This window comes from Gracilinanus agilis, chromosome 3 (genome assembly GCF_016433145.1).
Source record: "Gracilinanus agilis isolate LMUSP501 chromosome 3, AgileGrace, whole genome shotgun sequence".
Classification (NCBI taxonomy): domain Eukaryota; kingdom Metazoa; phylum Chordata; class Mammalia; order Didelphimorphia; family Didelphidae; genus Gracilinanus; species Gracilinanus agilis.
The window spans coordinates 88701894-88723180 of NC_058132.1; the positions used below are offsets into that span (position 1 = coordinate 88701894).

General features: G+C 33.7%; 1 protein-coding gene across 1 annotated transcript; it reads left to right on the forward strand.

The window, feature by feature from the left end:
- The first annotated feature begins 14788 nt into the window (after positions 1 to 14788).
- LOC123238699 (olfactory receptor 51V1-like) lies at positions 14789 to 15733 on the forward strand. Its single transcript, XM_044665906.1, has one exon. It carries the CDS (start codon positions 14789 to 14791, stop codon positions 15731 to 15733), a length of 945 nt encoding a protein of 314 aa, XP_044521841.1.
- Positions 15734 to 21287: the final 5554 nt, after the last annotated feature.

Here is a 21287-nt window from a genome sequence, read left to right on the forward strand (position 1 = left end):
GTCCCTGCAGTGCTTTGTGAAGATAAAATTTAAAATATATATTATTATTTTCAATTTTCTAGATTTTGGGGGTAGTAATTATAGTAGGAAAGATATTGTCCTGAACATTTAGCTCTTCCTTTGTCTATGGAACAAATAAATTACTTAACGGACGTAAGGAATGTGCTTCAACAGGATCATCAAATTAGCAAGTCTCCCATAAAAGAGTGAATACTAAAACATACAAGACCTCTGAGATAATCTTCTGAGGGAAATATGTCATTGTAGAATCAGTGGATGTTCAGGTCACTTAGATGGAGTGACCACAAGCATGAATGTCTGTCAGAATATTTTAAATATGTTCTGACTCTAGCTTTCAGCATTTTGGATGACTGCAAAATGATCCTCATGGAGGACCTTTAAACTACTTGACATAGCCCAAGGCATAATAGCATATACTCAATAAATATATATTCAATTGAACCCGAAAATATACATTTTTGAAATGGTTATTCCAAAATGAAAACCAAAAAAAAAAATTAAACCATCTATACTTCATTTACTAGTTTTGTCAGGCTTCATTTTTTTCCCAAGTGTGTTGTCATCATCAGCCATAAGGAAAATGTCAAACACTGAGAGCAAGAATATCCCCATCATCATCTTTGCAGAGTTTGTAACCCTTTAGAGCTCAAAAAAGTTACATGGCACATATCTCTGTCTCTATGTCTATGGTCTCCTCCAGATAGTGTAAGGGAATTCCATGGGTGAAAGCTACTGTACATAAGGAAATCCTGATTTATCATTTTACAGAGAATAAAGCAATGGGCTTTTTCGATAAAAAAATGGATATACAGTCTGCCCTTGCTTAACTGCTCTTATTGGCAGGGTTTTCTCCCTCTCCTCAGGGAAAGGTATGTATAGAAAGGAATAGTGTGAACTTCTCTTTGCTCTTATATCAAGGCACATCACTATGTCCTTTCAAAGTCTGGCACATTATTAGCTCTGTATTTGTACCTTCCAAATTTAACTCCTCATTCTGTTCTTCTTCTGTAAGATAGGGTAACATTCACATGTATCCATTCAAATTTCCTAATGCATTACTTAGTAGAAAGTTCTTATGATATTGAGCATTTATAATTTTTATCTGTTGTAGAGATTTTAATCTTGGCAAGGACTATATCCATTCCTTCTCTTTCTCTTATGTCTCCCAATGAAGACAATTTTTTTTCTCTCTAAGAAAAATACCTGTGAAAATACAGCACCTCTTTTATGGTATGTTCCTTGAAAGTGATTCCACAAATGTGTGTGTGTATATATATATGATTTTGGAAAATGTTAATAATGTAAGGAGAAACTAGTACTTAGGCAGATGTAAATGCCAAGAATGCATCTATAGTGACAAGCATGAAAGAATACATTTTTCAAAACAAATGGGAGGATTTTCATTGCTCAACTATACACATTTTTAACAAGAGTTTTATTTTCTCTTATTGTCAATGGCATGACAAGAGGGAGAGAAATAGAAAATATAAATGTTAAATAGCTGACAAAAAGTGAACAGAATATGACTGAAAGGAAAGAATGGAGATAAAAAATGTGGCAGAGAGAAAATAAGATGTTATAAGAAGATTCAAAAGCAAATGGAGGAAAAGTAGGAGTTCTCAGGAGATTAATGTGCAATTGATGGATAATATGAAGTAAACCAAGATCAAGAACTTATTGAATGTGATCTTAGCTTCAGGTAGTTGCATAACTATAAAAGGTATTAATCAGAGCAGCCAAGATCTCAAAGTAAGGAATGTTAAAAGATCACCCAAACACATCCAAACAATGACAAAAAAAATTCTATTGAAAATTGAAAATGGTTAAATTGATTGAAATACTACACAAAGTGCTAATTAATATACCTAAGATATTTATGATACCTGAAGAACTTTAGACTCCTAAATTAGTTAGGATACTTATGGTATGGAAGACATTTAAGAATTTTAATACTAATACAGTGAACAAGGACATACAGAGACAGAAACAATAGAGTAGGATGAATATAATGTGATGATATCCAACAAAAAATGAAAAATGAAATCAAAGATTAGAAAAAAGGAAACACAAGGCAAAAAGTAAAGGAAAGAAAATTGGGAGTAAACTATCTCATATGAAGAGGTCAATAAGAATCAATACATTGGAGGGGAAAATAGATGGATAATTCTTGTACTTTATACTCAAAGGTATTTTCACGAAGCAGAAATAACATCCACATGCAGTTAGCTATTGAGGTCCTTTTAATCCTAAATAGAAGTAAGAAGGGGAAAGAATAGGAAAAGAGGAAATTGGATAAAAGGGAAAAGGGATTGGGGAGATGGTAGTTAGAAGCAAAAATATTTGTGAACAATGAAAGACTGTGAGAACAGAAAGTGAAAGATAAACAAGGGGTAAATAACATTAAGGGAAACACAGAGTTAGTAATCATAAGTGAATGTGAATGAGATGAACTCACGGGTAAAAAGATATAGGATATCAGGGTGGATTAAAAGCCAGAATGATATAGTCAATCTTGCTGGATAGTTGATTCCTGGTTGTAGACCCAGTTCTCTTGCTTTCCATAATATTGTGTTCCATGCCTTCCAGTCCTTCAATGTAGATGCAGCCAGATCCTGTGTTATCCTAACTGTGGTTCCCTGATATCTGTTCTTTTTAGCAGCTTGTAATATTCCTTGGTCTGGTAGTTTTTTTTTTTAAATTTGGCTATAATATTCCTGGAAGTTGTCAATTGTGGATTAAATGTAGGAGGTGATCTGTGGATCCTAGCGATTTCCACTTTTCCCTCTTGTTCAAGAATTTCTGGGCAATTTTCTCTGATAATTTCTTGTAAAATGCTATCTAACCTTTTTCTTTTATCATGATGTTCTGGTAAACCAATAATCCTTAAGTTGTCTTTTCTAGCCCTGTTCTCCAGATCTTTGGTTGAATCAATGAGGTGTTTCATATACTCCTCAAATTTTTAATTTTTAAAATGTTATTTAATATATTCTTGCTGCCTTGTGAAGTCATTTGCTTCTAGTTGTTGAGTTCTGTTTTTTAAAGACTGAATTTCATCCCTGGCTTTTTGGTCATCCTCTTTCTGGTCTGATTTTCTTTGTAGATCATCTTTTGCCTTCTTTGCTTCATTTTCAAGCTGGCCAATTCTGGCTTTTAAGGCTTTATTTTCTTGTTTTAGTTCATGTATTTCCTTTTTCAAATTGTCTTCAGCCTCTCTTGATTGCTTTTTTGAGTTCCTGAAGTTGTTGAGTTAATTGAGTTTTAAATTCTTGAGTTAATTTAATTTTGAGATCTTCCAAAGCCTGTGTCCAGTGCTCTGGAACTACTTCCTCTTTTTCTATTTCTGTTTCACTTGCTCTCTTTTCACTTCCTTGAAAGAAGCTGTCAATTGTCATTTCTTTTCTCTTTTACTGTTGCTTACTCATGTTTTTTTCCCTTCCTTGTTCTGCTAGTTTGAGCAAATGTATTTAATTATCTTTGATGAAAGATCCAGCTGGTAATGGAGGTTTGTAGTTACTTTCTCTGTCCTCTGAAGATTTCTTGTCTGTTCAGTTGTTGGGATTAATCCTCTATTTATTGGATTAATCTTACTCCCTTATCTGTCCTGAGGCTAAAACCTTGAGGGGAGGGAAAAACAAACAGGAAAAAGAAAAAAAAAACAAATGAATAGGCATTTTTCAGATAAAGAAATAAAAAGTATCAATAAGCATATGAGTAAGTGTTCTAAATCTCTAATAATCAAAGAAATGCAAATGAAAACAACTCTGAGGTATCACCTCACACCTAGCAGATTGGTTAAAATGATAGCAGGGGAGAGTAATGAATGTTGGAGGGGATGTGGCAAAATTGGGACATTAATGCACTGCTGGTGGAGTTGTGAACTGATCCAACCATTCTGGATGGCAATTTGGAACTATGCCAAAAGAGCTATAAAAGAATGCCTGCCCTTTGATCCAGCCATACCATTGCTGGAATTGTACCTCAAAGAGATCATAGATTAAACAGACATGCACAAAAATATTTATAACTGAGCTCTTTGTAGTGGCAAAAAACTGGAAAGCGAGGGTATGCCCTTCGATTGGGGAATGGCTGAACAAACTGTGGTATATGCTGGTGATGGAATACTATTATGCTGAAAGGAATAATAAACTGGAGGAATTCCATGTGAACTGACCTCCAGGAATTGATGCAGAGTACAAGGAGTAGAGCAAGGAGAACATTGTACACAGAGACTGATACACTGTGGTAAAATTTTATGTAATGGATGTCTGTACTAGCAGCAATGCAATGATCCAAGACAATTCTGAGGGATTTATGGAAAAGAACACTACCCACATTCAGAGGAAGAACTACAGGAGAGGAAACACAAAAGAAAAACAACTGCTTGAACACTTGGGTTGATGAGAACATGATTGGGGATGTAGACCCGAAAAGACCACACCAATGTAACTATCGGTAATATGTAAATAAGTCTTGACTGACCACGCATGTTAAAACCAGTGATAATGTGAGTTAGCTATGGTGGGGAGGTGGTGGAGGGAGTGAAGGGGGTGAAGGGTAAAGTAAAAATATGAATTATGTAACCATGGAAAATTTTTCTAAAAACAAAAAAATTATAAAATTGTTATAAAAAAAATAAAAGCCAGAATCACACAGTGTGCTGTCTAGAGAAGTATAACAAACAAAAACCCTTACCTTGCATCTAAGAATCAATAGTGTATATTGGTTCCAAGGCAGAAGAGAGGCAAGGACAATGCAATGGGTGTGTTTAAGTGACTTGCTCAGGGTCACACAGCTAGCAAGTGTCTGAGGCCAGAATTGAATCTAGGACCTCATACTTCTAGATCTAACTTTCAATTGACTGAGCCACTACCCACAAAAGTAATGATAATAGTAATAAAAAATGAATATTTAAACAGAGAGATACACACAGAATAAAGGTGGAGGTGTGGAACTGAATTTATTATGCTACAACCAAAGTTTAAAAAAAGCAGAGGTAGAATGTAATGGAATACTATTGCACAATAAGAAATAACAAATAATATGATCATCAAAAAACAAACAAAAACCTAGAAAGACATACCTGAAGCAATGAAAAATGAATTGAGCAGAACCAAAGCTTTGTACATAGTAACAGCAAACTAAATATGGTGATCAATTATGAATGAAAACTATTATCAGCAATGCCAGGATGCAGATCAACTCCAAAGGACTGCTGAAGAAGGAGCTGAATGTAGACTGAAGCATGCTGTCCTTCATGTAATTTCCTCTATGTATTTTTCTCTAGTGTAAGCAATAGGTGTATTTTTTCACAGCATGAGGAACATAGAAATGTGTATCATAAAATAACATATATACAGACATAATCTAGAATATAAAAATAAAATAGACAAAATTTTTAAAAAGGAATTAGCCACATGCCTCTCCTGGACTGTTACATATTATTTTGGAAATAAAATTTCATAATCATATAACCTCAATTAATAAAGAGGATTCAGAGTTTATTTCACTTTAATGTGCACTCTACTCTGGTCAGCCATTTAACCTTTTTTTTTTAGATCTAATTGTGAACAATTTTTTCCTCATATTGAAGGAAAAGTATATTTCCCTATAACTTTACATTTCTCCTACTAGCTTCTATGATCATGTAGAAGAAATATTATTTTTCTATTAAAGGTGAGATTTTCCTCTATCTAAAGATCAATTGGAAAATATACCTAATTTCCCTGCTTAATGATCATGTAGCCTGGTTTCTAGTCCCTTCCTGGGCACTTACACCAATGTCAATAATAAAATTGTTAAAGGGACCTAGGAGGATCTTACCAATATAGGTAACCCCTTCATTAGTATAGATCAGTAATTCCCAAAGTGGGCACCACTGCCCCCTGGTGGGTGCTGCAGCAATCCAGGAGAGCAGTGATGTGCACAGGTGCATTTATCTTTACTAATGACTGCTATTAAAATTAAAAGAAAATTCCAGGGGAGCTAAGTAATATTTTTTTTCTGGAAATGGGGCAGTAGGCCAAAAAAGTTTTGGTATAGATCAAAGGAACTGGATGGGATAAATTAGTCTACACCTTAATTGTACAAATGATAACCTTCACAGTTAGGAAGGAAAGTGACTTGATTGAAAACACATGAGTGGTAAGCTGCATAATCAAATTTCAAATCTATGTCTTTTGACTCCAAACCTAAACTATCTGCTATATCATGCTGAGGAATTTGTTATGGGAAAATCTAATTATTTATCGTATGGTTTGAATGTAGCTTTGTGTAGCTAGATATTGCTTAATCTAGGATTTGTGTAAGGGAGCCAGAGAATGCTATTGGAACTCCTCTCCTCCCCATATCTTGTTTTAGTTCCTTATTGGAAGCTTGTGTTTAAGGCTTAGCCCAAGTTTTATGAAATATTTAGATTTACCTGGAATTATAAATATCAAGAAACCTACAAGCTCTTTTTGGGAAACTCTAGGTAGTCCACATTGCTTCTTGATCTTCTACCCTTGTTTGAATTCTATATAATATAAAATTCACAAAGGCTTAGGTAGAACCCAATTATGCATATATTCTGTCTCTTTTCTTTGATGTACAGTTTAATAAAATTCATTCTAAAATCCTTTTGGAGTTTTTGTTTTATTCTTAAACATTACTGGGAATTTTCTTCCAAAATTCTTTAAAATATTTCACTTTCCCCCCCCCCCCCATATGGGACATCTTTGATTTTTAGTTATGTTAGTAGTTTATACCTGTGGGGTGCTGAGTTTTTTGTAGACACTTTTCTGAGTATAGCTGAACCTACATCAATTCCAGGATATGTTTAAGATAGTTTACCATAGTCCTAGGTACACCCTTAGTGATCACAACCTTTTAAAAAACAATATTTTTCTAATATTCTTGAGGTATATATGGTGAAAAGCCACATTAGGTCTCTGTGTCTCCTGTCTTTCTCTGTCATTCTCTTTTTCTGTCTTTGTCTCTGCCTGTCTCTTTGTGTCTCTTCCTTCTTTTTGGGTTTGTCTCTTTCATAATGAATCAATAAATTTTATTTTAAATATTATACAAAAGAAGGGAAGGGAAGTTGGAGTAGTTGTGCTGTCATGAGGAGGAGAAGTATTTCAGGAGAGGAAAAGGGAATATTTAGGTTCAAGTAGAAAGAAAATGAGGAATTAGGATACAGATGCCCATGGATTCAGAGAATCAGATGAAAGAGGGGCAGATATAAAAAGATTTTTTCTAAATAAACTGAGCAGTCCAAATTAGAACATGATGCCTTTGGAAAGAGTGGATTGCCCTTTAGCTACGTAATCATTGAATAAGCATTTATTGCAGAAAGTTCTTCAAAAAATTAAAAAAAAAAGCTACTTCACTTCTGTTGAGTATGGTTTAGAGTAGATTCTCTGGTATGACCTATAAGAGATTATGACCTGTGAATAACAGTAATATAATAGGATGATAAAATGTGAATTACTTATCTATTCTCAGCAGAACAATGATCCAAGACAATTTCAAGTATTCATGATGAAAAATAGTATCCAACTCCAAAGAAGAACTTATGCAGTCTGAATTTGAAGGAGTCTGAATTCAGATAAAAGCAAATTATTTTTCACTTTTATTTATGGATTTTTTTGATTTTATATATGTCTTCTACAAAATTATTAATATGGGAATCTATTTTCCATGATACCACAAGAATAATCTTAATGAAATTGCTTTCCCATTTCATGGAGGATGGAAGGAATGGAGGGAGAGAATATAGATCTCAAATCTTTATAAAATGAATATTAAAAATTATTTTAAAATGTACTGGGAGTAAATATCATTGAAAAAAAGAGATGACCTTTGAATTTCCATTCAAGTGAGATTCCATGATACCAAATACCCTGAATATCTTCCATTTCCACTAATGAAAGCCTGATGCTATTTTCTTTGTTACCACCTTCTCTGAATTCATCTGACTTTTTCCATTCATACATTTCATGATATTATTTACTCCTCAAATGTTAAATTAGTGGTAACATGCTAAGGTCATCTCATACTATCCGTTATATGCCCTTGTGTTATTATTTTTTGGTCCTTTGAAATTATGAACCTTGAGATTTAGAGGAAACAGTTTGAAAGATACAGCCTTAATTTGAGAATAATTCTCTCAGAAATATGAATTTTGGGAGCATTGAGGAGTGGAGTTTTTTAGAGCTTTTCAATGTCTAGAAATAGAACTAATTAAAAACTCCAAATTAAACACCAAATTAGAAATCATGAAAATCAAAGGAGAAATTAATAAAATTGAAAGTAAGAAAATTATTGCACTAATAAGACAAGAAGTTGGTTTTATGAAAAAATAAATAAAATAGATAAACAATTGATCAATTTGATAAAAAATCAAGGCAGACAAAAATGAAATTATCAACCTAAAAATGAAAAGGACAAAATTCCAAACAATGAAGAGAAAATTAAAAGTTATTAGGATTATTTTGCCCTATTATATATCAACAAATCTGATAATCTAAGTGAAATAGATTAATATTTAAACAACTCTAAATTGCCAAGATTATTGGAAGAAAAATCTGAGTATTTAAACTATCCCATCTTGAAAAAAAATTTGAACAAGCCATCAATCAACTTCCTATAGAAAAGCTCATAGAAAAGACAAATTCATAAGTGAATTCTACCAAACATTTAAAAAATAATGAATTCCAACACTCCATGAACTATTCAGAAAAAGAGCTAAGGGAGATGCTCTACCATATTCCTTTTATTACAGATATGGTGATGATACCTAAACCAGGAAGACCAAAAACAGAAAGAAAATTATAGACATATCCCTAAAGAATAGTGATATAAAAATTTTAAACACACTACTTACAAGCATCTCATAGCAAAGTATGAAAAAGGTCATACACTATGATCAGGTAGGTTTTATACCAGGAATACAGAGATGGTTTAATATTAGGAAAACCATCAGCATCAATTTTTGAGAGAGCAAAGAACTGGAAATTGAAGGGATGTTCCTTCTTTGGGGAATAGCTGAACAAATAACAGTATATGCATATAATGGAATACCATTGTGCCATAAGAAATGGCAGTCAAGATGATCATAAGAAAACCTAGAAAGAGTTATTTGAAGTAATATAAAGTGAACAAAAAACAAGGAGAATGTTCTAAGCAGTAATAACAATAATGCAAATCAACAATGAACTACAACTGTAGGGGACAATTAAAGAAACAAGTATCCTACTTCCCAAGGTGATGGACTCAGGGTAAAGAATGAGAAACACATATTTAGACATAACCTATGTGTGCATTAGTTTTTCTTCGCTAAGCTTTGTTATTAAAAAGGATTCTTTCTTTTTTTTAAATTTCAAAGGGGAAAGAATTTGAATGGGAGCTGAGAGATAATATTTTTTTTAAAAATATATATAAAAAGTGTAATCAAAGCATTTAAAAGAAAATGCATAAAACAATGGCAACTATGAAAGTAACTGGTTTAACTTACTATATGTATTTAAAAACTAAGTTTATAGAATAGTGCTAAAAGGTGTCTTCATTTCCCAACTGGCTGCATTCAATTTGTTCTTCCTTGATTTCTTTACCATTTGTCTATCAGGAACCCTCCCTCATTTTTTCATCTTGTGCATGTGTGTGTGTGTGTGTGTGTGTGTGTGTGTGTGTGTATACTGTGTATATGTATGTATATGTTTGTGTGTGCTTGTTTGTGTTTGTATATTGTCTTTTCTCAGTAGGTTGTAAATTACTTGAAGCAGGGACTTTTTTTCTTTTTTGTTTTTTCATCCCTACTTCCTTGCACAATAGATGCTTAATAAATGCTTATCAGCAATTAATTTCACAGTTTCATATGCAGCTTATCCTACTTATATTTGAATGAGAATTTTCTATTTTAAGCAATTAAGTACAGTATAAAATATATTTTTTTAAATTACACATATGGAATCACTCTTTTAAAATCCTAACAAGGGCAATGGAAATAACAATCCCTGCTTTTCTTTTCTTTTTCTTTTGTATTTTCTTTTATATATATTTATATATATATGTAATTTTTAATTTTGAATAGTTTCCCATAGTTACATGTTTCATGCTCTTTTCCTATCCCCCAAACCTCCCACTCCATAGCCGACGCACAGTTCCACTGGTTTTTACATGTATCATTGATTCCATATTATTAATAGTTGGACTAGAGTTATTGTGTTAGTAGAATTTTTTTTTTATTTTTAGAATGATTTTCCATGGTTATTCGATTCATGTTTTTACTTTCCCCTTTCACCCCCTCAATCTCCCCCCTCCCATAGCCCATTTGCATTGCCACTGCTTTTAACATGTGTCATCAATCAAGACTTATTTACATATTATTGATAGTTGCATTGGTGTGGTCCTTTCTGGTATACATCCCCAATCATGTCTGCATCAACCCAAATTTCAAGCAGTTGTTTTTCTTCTGTGTTTCTTCTCCTGGAGTTCTTCCCCTGAATGTGGGTAGCTTTTTTTTATCATAAGTCCCTCAGAATTGTCCTGGGTCATTGCATTGCTGCTAGTACAGAAGTCCATTACATTCGATTTTACCACAGTGTATCAGTCTCTGTGTACAATGTACTTCTGGCTCTGCTCCTTTCACTCTGCATCAATTCCTGGAAGTCTTTCCAGTTCACAAGGAATTCCTCCAGTTTATTATTCCTCTGAGCACAGTAGTATTCCATCACCAACATATGCCACAATTTGTTCAGCCATTCCCCAATTGAAGGGCATACCCTCATTTTCCAGTTCTTTTGCCCCCACAAAGAGTGTGGCTATAAATATTTTTGTACAAGTCTGTTTATCTATGATCTCTGTAGTATTAAATATGGGAATGACTCAAATACCAGACTGAGGAGTGATTTCCAAGTCAATGTAGCTGACTTAATCTTTTCTGATATATGTGGAAATCTTTCCAAAATATGTCTCCTATCCTTTAAAAATAGCAAAAAGCACACAATCATGGAATTTATGGGTACATTAACATGACAGGTATACATTATATCATTTAGTCTACTTTGATAATACAATTTTATATCTTAGCTCACATTTAACAAATATAACACTAAAATCAATCAATTTCATCTATTTGAGCCTTAGTTTCCCTATATTTAAAATAGTGATATTTCTTGTACTATCTACCTCTTACATTTTTAATGGAAGAGGGTTTGTGAGCTTAAAGTGCTATATAACTGTGAGGTGTTACTTTTATTTACTAAGGAACCAAAGGGAAATTCTACTGTGTCTCTATTCATCTTTTTTTTTTTTAAATCTAGCATGGCTTTCCTTGGTAACTACTAATGGGACCAGGGATAAATCATTGCAATTTTAAGGACATGCTGCTACAGTAATTTAGATTTTGTCTGGGTTGTATACCTAATAAGGGAACTAGAATTCTCTTCTACCTCTTGAGGGATTTGTTTGGCAGAGTACTAAATATATATTGTGCTGGCATTCAACTCCCCTGTCCTCTACCAAAGTCTCTGACACATTTTTCCCACAAGTATATACAGCATTTAGGGAAAATGAGCTCAAGTTTAGAACACATGTAACAATATAATTCCAGGAAGTCCCTTTGCCTGGGTCCTAAAGATATTCACTTTGCATCTTGTTGTTGTGCAGTTGAATCAGATGTGTCATACTCTTAGTGATCCTATTTGGTGTTTTCTTGGCAAAGATACTAGAGCGGTTTGTCATTTCCTTCTTCAGCTCATTTCACAGATGAGAATATTGAGGCAAACAGGGTTAAGTGACTTGCCTAGGTTACATAGCAAATTAAGTGTCTGAAACCCAATTTGAACTAGTCTTTCTGGCTCCAGGCCCAGAGGTCTATCCACTGAGCCACCTAGCTGCCCTAAAATTGTTGTTGATGGTGTTTTCATTAGTGTCTGACTCCTTGTCAAGACCCCATTTGGGGTTTTCTTTGCAAAGATACTGGAGTGGTTTATCATTTCCTTCTTCAAATATTTTTACAGAAGAGGAAACTGAGGCAAACAGGATGAGATGACTTGCTCAGGGGCACACAACTAATAAGTGCCTGAAGCAGTTTGAACTCAGGAATATGGCATTCTATCCATTGGGCCAGCTAGCTGGCCATTCACTCTAAATAGGGTGAAATTTTTCTGCTAGGCTCATTGTACAACCTTGAATCTGATTTTCCTTATTTCATCAGGTTTATACTCAGCTCCAAAGGTGTAGACTGCCATCATAAGTTTGTTACAAGAGTAATGGAAGGATGTTGATGAGAAGGTTCAAATTTTCTGATTCTCCAAAGTTTATGATGTTCTCTTTTCTATTCTGAGGAGATAGGAAAAGCATGATGGAGACCGAGATAAGACACTTGGCCTCCCTTCAGTGATTCTTTCTCAGGACCACATGGCTAAAGGCTCTAATACCCTGAAAGATGCTCAGATTTCTCTAATTCCAAATTAGCTCATTAGTTAAAAAAAAGCCCCATGGATTATAACAAATCCAAAACAGATTTCCATTTTTAAGTTCACTACAGTTCACTAAATTACAAACATCTAAATTCATGAAGGACTTCCCCACACTTTGTCTAAAGTTTATGATTGATTGAATAGAGAAGTGTTGCCACCTGTTTGAAGTATTAAGACAGAGCATCATTAAGAGGGGTGGGAGATTTGATTGAGTCAATCAACCACTCCTTCTACTCTTCCGTCAGTTATTCTGATCTCTTAATAATGTTTCTGTTGATGGATACACACTGAAGCCCAGAATCTGGGAAAGACATTTTCAATATTTGAATGCTTTATATGGGGTTTCCTTTTACTTTTCTCACATGATTCTGTATCTTGGATGAGATGAGTTTGAGAGGATCAGTTTTCCCATCCAAATTCCATCCTTCTAAATAGAAAATATGGATTTAGTCCTAGATGACTGGACAATTTGGGTCACTTATAGAGAAGATTTCTTTGACCTCTTTAGTTTTTCTCCTTTCTCAATTTTTCTTGGGTATGCTTATCCATACACCTATTCTATCTAGATAATTGTTAGTAATGAATTCATTTGGAATCAAGAATTCTTATTTTGTTACATCTCCATTATATCATCTGTTCTCCCCATTTATAGTCAAAGATGTTCTCAAACACCTCAACTTTTAAATGAGAAAGACTTTTGCCCAGTCCTATGTTTTGGTTTGTTTGTTTGTTTTTTCGTGAAATGAAAGAAAAAGATAGTAAGAAGGTGGGGCCCAGAATAGGGGAGAAGTTTGTAATCTTTTCATGTTTATAAAGCCACCTTTTTCCATAAAATGTTTATGTAAATTCAGCTCTCAATGTAAACATTATATATATATATATATATAATTCCATAATTAATGAATAGTTATGAAGGTTCTGGATTTCTTATATAACTAGTTCTCATTTTTTGTGAGTAATATTCCTATAAAATAGCATGAAAATAAAAAATACAAATGTCAACACTTTGAACCTATGAGAAATAGGGATTAGATTTCTATAACCACCAAAAATTTTACTTTTTTGCTAGAGATTGCTAAAAAATACTTTAAAGCATATAATTTTTGTAACAAAACATTTACTCTGATAATGTGTATGTCTCTTAATACAGTAAACAATGAAATAACGATAAAATATAGAATACAAAATAAAATCTGTAACATTCAAAACATTTTTTCCTCCTAATAATTCCCTACAATTCTGTGACCATTGGTGGTAACATTTCAATTTTTAAAAACCTGTTGGTGGATGGCATTAATAATCATGAAGGATTCACCTCATTCATATGAAATTCAGTATGTCAAGGAATATCTGACTCTTCATGCTCCCAGCAACTGTGAAGAAAATCACGAGAACACAAAGAGTCAGATGTGACTGAAATTACTCAACAAAAACAACTTTTAACATAACAGTCATTATTTTTTCCTTGACATATTGAATTTCTAAATGAATGAGGTGGGGCCTAGGTCTTAAACTAGGGAATTGTATCATGCTTTTCCCTGAGAAATGCGGAGATGAGATAAATATCCCAGGGGATCAGCACTAGAGGCCAGTGGTTAATGGGAGCCTACATAAATTTTCTCCTCCTTCCATTCTGACCATGAAAAAGAAGCAAAAGAAACTGGAGATTCTCATACTGGGACCAAAGAAGAGTAGGATCATATAGGGTGAGTTAACTAATGCAATTTTAGGAAGCACCAAAAATAAGAGAGAGATCTTGGGGAAAGAAAACAAACCACTCAAAGGTGGAATGAACTCCCTCTGTGGAAGACATCTTATGGATATCCAAATATTCTAAATGCACTGAAGAGAAGAACTACTTCTATTTCCATGTAGCTTAATTGAATCTTCCAAGCTGCCCCATCCTTTATAGCATCAGAGAAAAATCCCTGGTATCCCTGATACCAAGACAGCTCTAAACTCTGTAGTGAAGTCTCACAACTGCCCTCTTCAAGTATCTTTGTTGTTTCTGTTGTTGTTTTTATTATCTCATGCCCAGAATGAGAATTTGAGGCATTGAACTCTTGGATATATAAAAAGCAACAATACCCTTGTCCAGTCAGAGAGTGACATGGCTGTTTTCCTTTGTAAAATAAAATATATCTGATAAAGCTGCTTAATTATGTCACCTCAGACATCTTTCAGGAAGAACTATGTGTGTTATTCTAAAATTATAGGACAAGGGTGGTTTTAAATTGAAGATTTTAAATTGTTTAAATTTGACATGGACGTAGTCCTTGATTTTACTTAAAAAAGAGAATCCTGTACTCATGTCTACTCAACCTGGGTTCAACATTAGTTCCTCCATGTTCCTCCTCACAGGCTTCCCTGGCCTGGAACATTTGTATGTGTGGATTGCTATTCCCTTCTCCTCCATTTATGCCATGGTTCTCCTTGGGAATTGCATGATTCTCCATGTGATCCGGACTGAACAGAGTCTGCATGAGCCCATGTTCTACTTCCTAGCTATGCTGGCCCTCACCGACTTATGCATGGGGATTTCCACTGTGCACACAGTCCTGGGGATCCTGTGGGGGTTCAGTGACAAGATCAGTTTGGATGCCTGTATTGGCCAGTCTTTCTTCATTCATAGTCTTTCCTTTATGGAATCTTCTGTCCTACTCACCATGTCCTTCGATCGTTACATTGCAATCTGCAACCCACTACGCTACTCCTCTATCCTGACTGATGCCAGGATAATCAAGATTGGGATAGCCATTATAATTAGGAGCTTCTTATTTACAATTCCTGCTATCATCCGTCTAAAGATTTTCAATTACTGCCGGCCCCATGTTCTCTCTCATTCCTTCTGTCTCCATCAGGACCTCCTCAGGCTGACCTGCTCTGACATTCGCTTTAACAGCTTCTATGCATTGGGGCTAGTCATTTGTACATTAATGTTAGACTCTGTCCTCATCCTCATCTCCTATGTTCTAATCCTGAAATCTGTCTTAGCAATTGCATCTCGGGGTGAAAGACTCAAATCTTTTCAGACTTGTATCTCTCATATCTGTGCTGTCCTTGTCTTTTATATTCCCATCATCAGTCTAACTATGGTACACCGTTTTGGCAAGCACCTCTCCCCTATAGTGCATGTCCTTATGGGTAATATTTATATTCTTTTTCCACCCTTGATGAACCCAATTATCTACAGTGTCAAAACCCAGCAGATCCGAAGCAGGATACAGAGACTCTTCTCAGGACAAAGATACTGAGTCACTCCAAGGCTATGTGAAGATAAAATTTAAAATATATATTGTTCGTTTCAATTTTCTAGATTTTTGGGGTAGTAATTGTAGTAGGAAAGATACTGTCCTGAACATTTAGCTCTTCCTTTGTCTATGGAACAAATAAATTACTTAATGGACGTAAGGAATTTGCTTCAACAGAATCATCAAATTAGCAAGTCTCCCATAAAAGAGTGAATGCTAAGACACATAAGACCTCTGAAATAATCTTCTGAGGGAAATATGTCATTGTAGAATCAATGGATGTTCAGGTCACTTAGATGGAGTGACCACAAGCATGAATGACTGTTGAAATGTTTTAAATATGTTCTGACTCTAGCTTTCAGCATTTTGGATGACCCTTATGGAGGGCCTTTAAACTACTTGACATAGCCCAAGGCATACTAGCATATACTCAATAAATATTTGCTTAATACTATTGAACCTGAAAGTATTATAAATTCTTTAAATGGTTACTCCAAATGAACACTAAAAAAAAGTAAATCATCTATACTTCATTTACTAGTTATATCAGGCTTCATTTTGTTTCCCAAGTGTGTTGTCATCATCAGCCATAAGGAAAATATCACACACTGAGAACAAGAATATCCCCATCATCACCTCTGCAGAGCTCGTAACCCTTTATAGCCCAGAAAAGTTACATGACACATATCTCTGCCTCTAAGTCTATGGTCTCCTCCAGATAGTGTAAGGGAATTCCATGGGTGAAAGCTACTGTACATAAAGAAATCCTGATTTATCATTTTTACAGAGAATAAAGCAATGGGCTCTTTCAATTAAAAAAAATGGGTATACACTCTGCCCTTGCTTAACTGCTCTTATTGGCAGGGTTTTCTCCCTCTCCTCAGGGAGAGGTATGTCTTGAAAGGAATAGTGTAAACTTCTCTCTGCTCTTATACCAAGTCACATCACAATGCCCTTTTTAAACTCTGGCACATTATTGAGTTCTGTATTGGAACCTTCCAAATTTAATTCTTAGTTCTGTTCTTCTTCTATAAGATAGGGCAATATTCACATGTGTCCATTCAAATTTCCTAATGCAGTACTTAGTGGAAAAAACTCTTATGATATTGAGCATTTACAATTTTTGTCTGTTGGAGAGATTTTAACCTTGCCAAGGACTATATCCATTCCTTTTCTTTCTCTTATGTCTCCCACTAAAGACAATTTTTTCTCTCTGAGAGAAATACCTGTTAGAAAACAGCACCTATTTTATGGCATATTCTCCTGAAGGTGATTACACAAATATGTATATATGACTTTGGAAAATTTTAATAATGTAAGGAGAAATTAGTACTTAGAGAGATGTTAATGCCAAAAATGCATCTATAGTGACAAGTATGAAAGAATACATTTTTCAATAAGATAAATGGGAGAATTTTCATTGCTCAACTATGCATATTTTAAGAAGAGTTTTATTTTCTCTAATTGTCAATGACATGACAAGAGGGAGAAAAATAGAAAATATGTGTTAAATAGTTGAAAAAAAGTGAAAAAGGATATGAATTAAAGGGAAGAATGGAGATAAAAAATGTGGCAGAGAGAAAAAGAGATGTTATGTGAAAAATTAAAAGCAAATGGAGGAAAAGTAGGAGTTTTCAGAAAATGAATGTGCAATTGATGCATAATATGAAGTAAACAAAGATCAAGAACTTATTGAATGTGATCTTAGCTTCAGGTAGTAGTATAACTATAATAGTTATTAGTCACAGCAGCCAAGATCTCAAAGTAAGGAATGTTCCAAGCTTACCCAAACACACCTCCAAACAACCACAAAAGAAAAAAAATTCTAGTGATAATTTAAAGTGGGTTAAATTGATTGAATTAATATGCAAAGTACTAATTAAGATACCTAAAATATTTATGATACCTGAAGAACCTTAGACACCTTATTTACTTAGGATACTTAAGGTATGGAAGAAACTTGAGAATTTTATTAATACAGTGAATAAGAACATACATAGCAGAGACAATAGAGTAGGATGGATATAAGGAGAACCAACAAAAAATGAAAAATGAAATCAAAGATTAGAAAAAAGAAAACACTGGGAGAAATGAAAAGGAAAGAAAATTGGGAGTAAACTATCTCACATGAGGATGTCAATAAGAATCAATACACTGGAGGGTAAAAGAGGTGGATAATTCTTGGACTTTATTCTCATAGGAATTTTCACCAAGTAGAAATAACATCCACATGCAGTTAGGCATTGAGACTCTTTTTAGACCTAAATTGGAGAAAGAAAGAGAAAGAATAAGAAAAGAGGAAGATGGATAAAAGGGAGAAGAGATTGGGCAGGTGGTGGTCAGAAGTGAAAATATTTGTGAACAATGAAAGACAGGGAGATGAGGAAGTCAAAGATAAACAGGGTTTAAATAAAATCAAGGGAATGTGAATGGGATGAACTCACCCATAAAGAGGGATAGGATATCTGGATAGATTAAAAGACAGAATCACACAGTATTCTGTCTACAAGAAATACATTACAAAAAACAAAAACCCTTACCTTGCATATAAGAATCAATAGTATATATTGGTTCGAAGGCAGAAGAGAGACAAAGACTTGGCAATGGGTGTGATTAAGTGACTTGCCTAGAGTCACACAGCTAGGAAGTGTATGAGGTCAAAATTGTATCCAGGACCTCCTACTTCTAGATCTGGCTTTCAATTGGTTGAGCCACTGCCTACAAAAATAATAATAATAATAGTAATAAAAATAAATATTTAAAGCAAAGAGATACACACAGAATAAAGGGAGAGGTCTGGAACTGAATTTATTATGCTACAACCAAAGTTTAAAAAAAGCAGAGACAGACTGTAATGGAATACTATTGCACAATAAGAAATGACAAATAAGATGACCTTCAAAAAACAAACAAACAAAAACCTAGAAAGACTTACCTGAAGCAATGAAAAATGAAGTGAGCAGAACCAAAACTTTGTACATAGTAACAGCAAACAAAATATGTTGACTAATTATGATTAAAAACTATTATCAGCAATGCCAGGATGCAGATCAACTCCAAGGACTGAGGACAAAAGAAAACTATCTACTGCTATAGAAGGAAATGAATGTAGACTGAAGCATGCTGTCCTTCATGTAATTTCCTCTAAGTATTTTTCTCCAGTGTAAGCAATAGGTATCTTTTTTCACAGCATGATGAACATAGAAATGTGTATTATAAAATAAAATATATACAGACATAATCTAGAAAATATTTTAAATGTAAAAATAAAATGGACAAAATTTTTAAAAAGGAATTAACCACATGCCTCTCTTTGACTGTTACATATTATTTTGGAAATAAAATTGCATAATCATATAACCCCAATGAAGAAAGCGGATTCAGATTTTATTTCATTTTAATATGCACTCTACTCTGGTTAGTCATTTAGTCTTCTTTTTTATATCTAATTGAGAACAATTTTTCATTATATTGAAAGCAAAGTATATTCCCTATACCTTTAGATTTCTCCTACTAGCTTCTATGATCAGGCAGAAGAAATATTATTTTTTTATTAAAGGTAAGATTTTCCTCTATCTGAAAAATCATTTGGGAAAAATATACCTAATTTCCCTGATTGATAATCATGTAGTCTGGTTTCTAGTTCTTTCCTTGGCATATACACCAATGTCAATACTAAAATTGTTAAAGGGACTTAGAAGGATAACAATATAGGTAATCCTTCATTAGTATATATCAAAGGAAATGAATGGGATCAATTAGTCCAAGCCTTAATTATACAAATGATAACCTTGACAGTGAGGAAGGAAAGTGACTTGGTTGAAAACACATGAGTGGTAAGCTGCATAATCAAATTTCAAATCTATGTCTTTTGACTCCAAACCTAAACTCTATCTGCTATATCATGCTGAGGAATTTGTTATGGGAAAATCTAATTATTTATCATATGGTTTGAATATAGCTCTGTGTATCTAGATATTGCTTAATCTAGAATTTGTGTAAAGGAGCCAGAGAATGCTATTGGATCTCCTCTCCTCCCCATGTCTTGTTTTAGTTCCTTATCATAGGCTTGTGTTTAAGACTTAGCCCAAGTTTCATGAAATATTTAGATTTACCTGGGATTATACATATCAAGAAACCCACATGCTCTTTTTGGGAAACTATAGGCATATCACTTTGTTTCTTGTTCTTCTATCCTTGTTTGAACCATATATAATGTAAAATTCACAAAGGCTTAGGTAGAGCTCAGCTATGCATATTTTCTGTCTCTTTTCTTGGATGTACAGATTAATAAAATTCATTCTAAAATCCTTTTGGAGTTTTGGTTTTATTCTTAAACAGTACTGGGAATTTTCTTCCAAAATTCTTTAAAAGATTTGACTTCTTGTTTTCCATATGGGCCATCTTTGTATATGAGAAGATATGTTTAGTTATGTTAGTATTTTATACCTGTGGAGTGGTGAGTTTTTTGTAAACACTTTTCTAAGTGTAACTGAATCTAAATCAATTCTAGGATATGTTTAAGACAGTTTACCATAGTCCCAGGTACACCCTTAGTGATCACAACCTTTTAAAACATAATATTTTTCTAATATTCTTTGACTATATATACTGAAAAGCCACATTAGGTCCCTGTGTCTCTTGTCTTTCTCTGTCATTCTCTTTTTCTGTCCTTGTCTCTGCCTTTCTCTCTGTGTCTCCTCCCTCTTTTTGAGCTTGTCTCTCTCCTAATGAATCAATAAATTTTATTTTAAATATTATACAAAAGAAGGGAAGGGAAGTTGGAGTAAATTTCTGTCCCAAGGAAGTGAAGTATTTCAGGAGAGGAAAAGGGAATGTTTAGGTTTAAGTAGAAGAAAGATGAGGAATTAGGATATAGAGACCCCTGGATTCAGAGAATCAGATAAAAGAGGGACAGATATAAGGGATTTTTTTTCTAAATAAACTGAGCAGTCCAAATTAGAACATGATGTCTTTTGAAAAAATAGATTGGCCTTTAGGTAGGTTATCTTTGAATAAGCCTTTATTGCAGAAAGTTCTTCTAAAATTAAAAAAAAATCTACTTAACTACTGTTCAGTATGGTGTAGAGTAAATTCTCGATCAGGTATGGCCTATAAGAGGTTATAGCCTTTGAATAACAGTAATATAATAGGATGATAAAATATGAATTACTTATCTATTCTCAGCAGAATAATGATCCAAGACAATTTCAAGGACTCCTTATGAAAAACATTATATAACTCAAAAGAAAGAACTTATGCAGTCTGAATTTGATGGAGTCTGAATTCAGATCAAAGTAAACTATTTTTCATTTTTTATTTATGGATTTTTATATGTCTTTTACAACATTACTAATATGGGAATCTGTTTTATATGATAGTATAAGTATAGTCTTAATCAAATTGCTTTACTGTTTCATGAAGGAGGGAAGAAATGAAGGGAGAGAATTAAGATATCAAAACTTTATAAAATGAATATTTAAAATTATTTTTAAATGTACATGGGGAAAATATTATTGAAAAGAAGAAGCGATCTTTGAATTTCCATTTAAGTCAG

What these genes read in the sequence shown, in the direction of transcription:
- LOC123238699 (XM_044665906.1), top strand. Translation starts at nt 14,789, where the DNA reads ATGTCTACTCAACCTGGGTTCAACATTAGTTCCTCCATGTTCCTCCTC.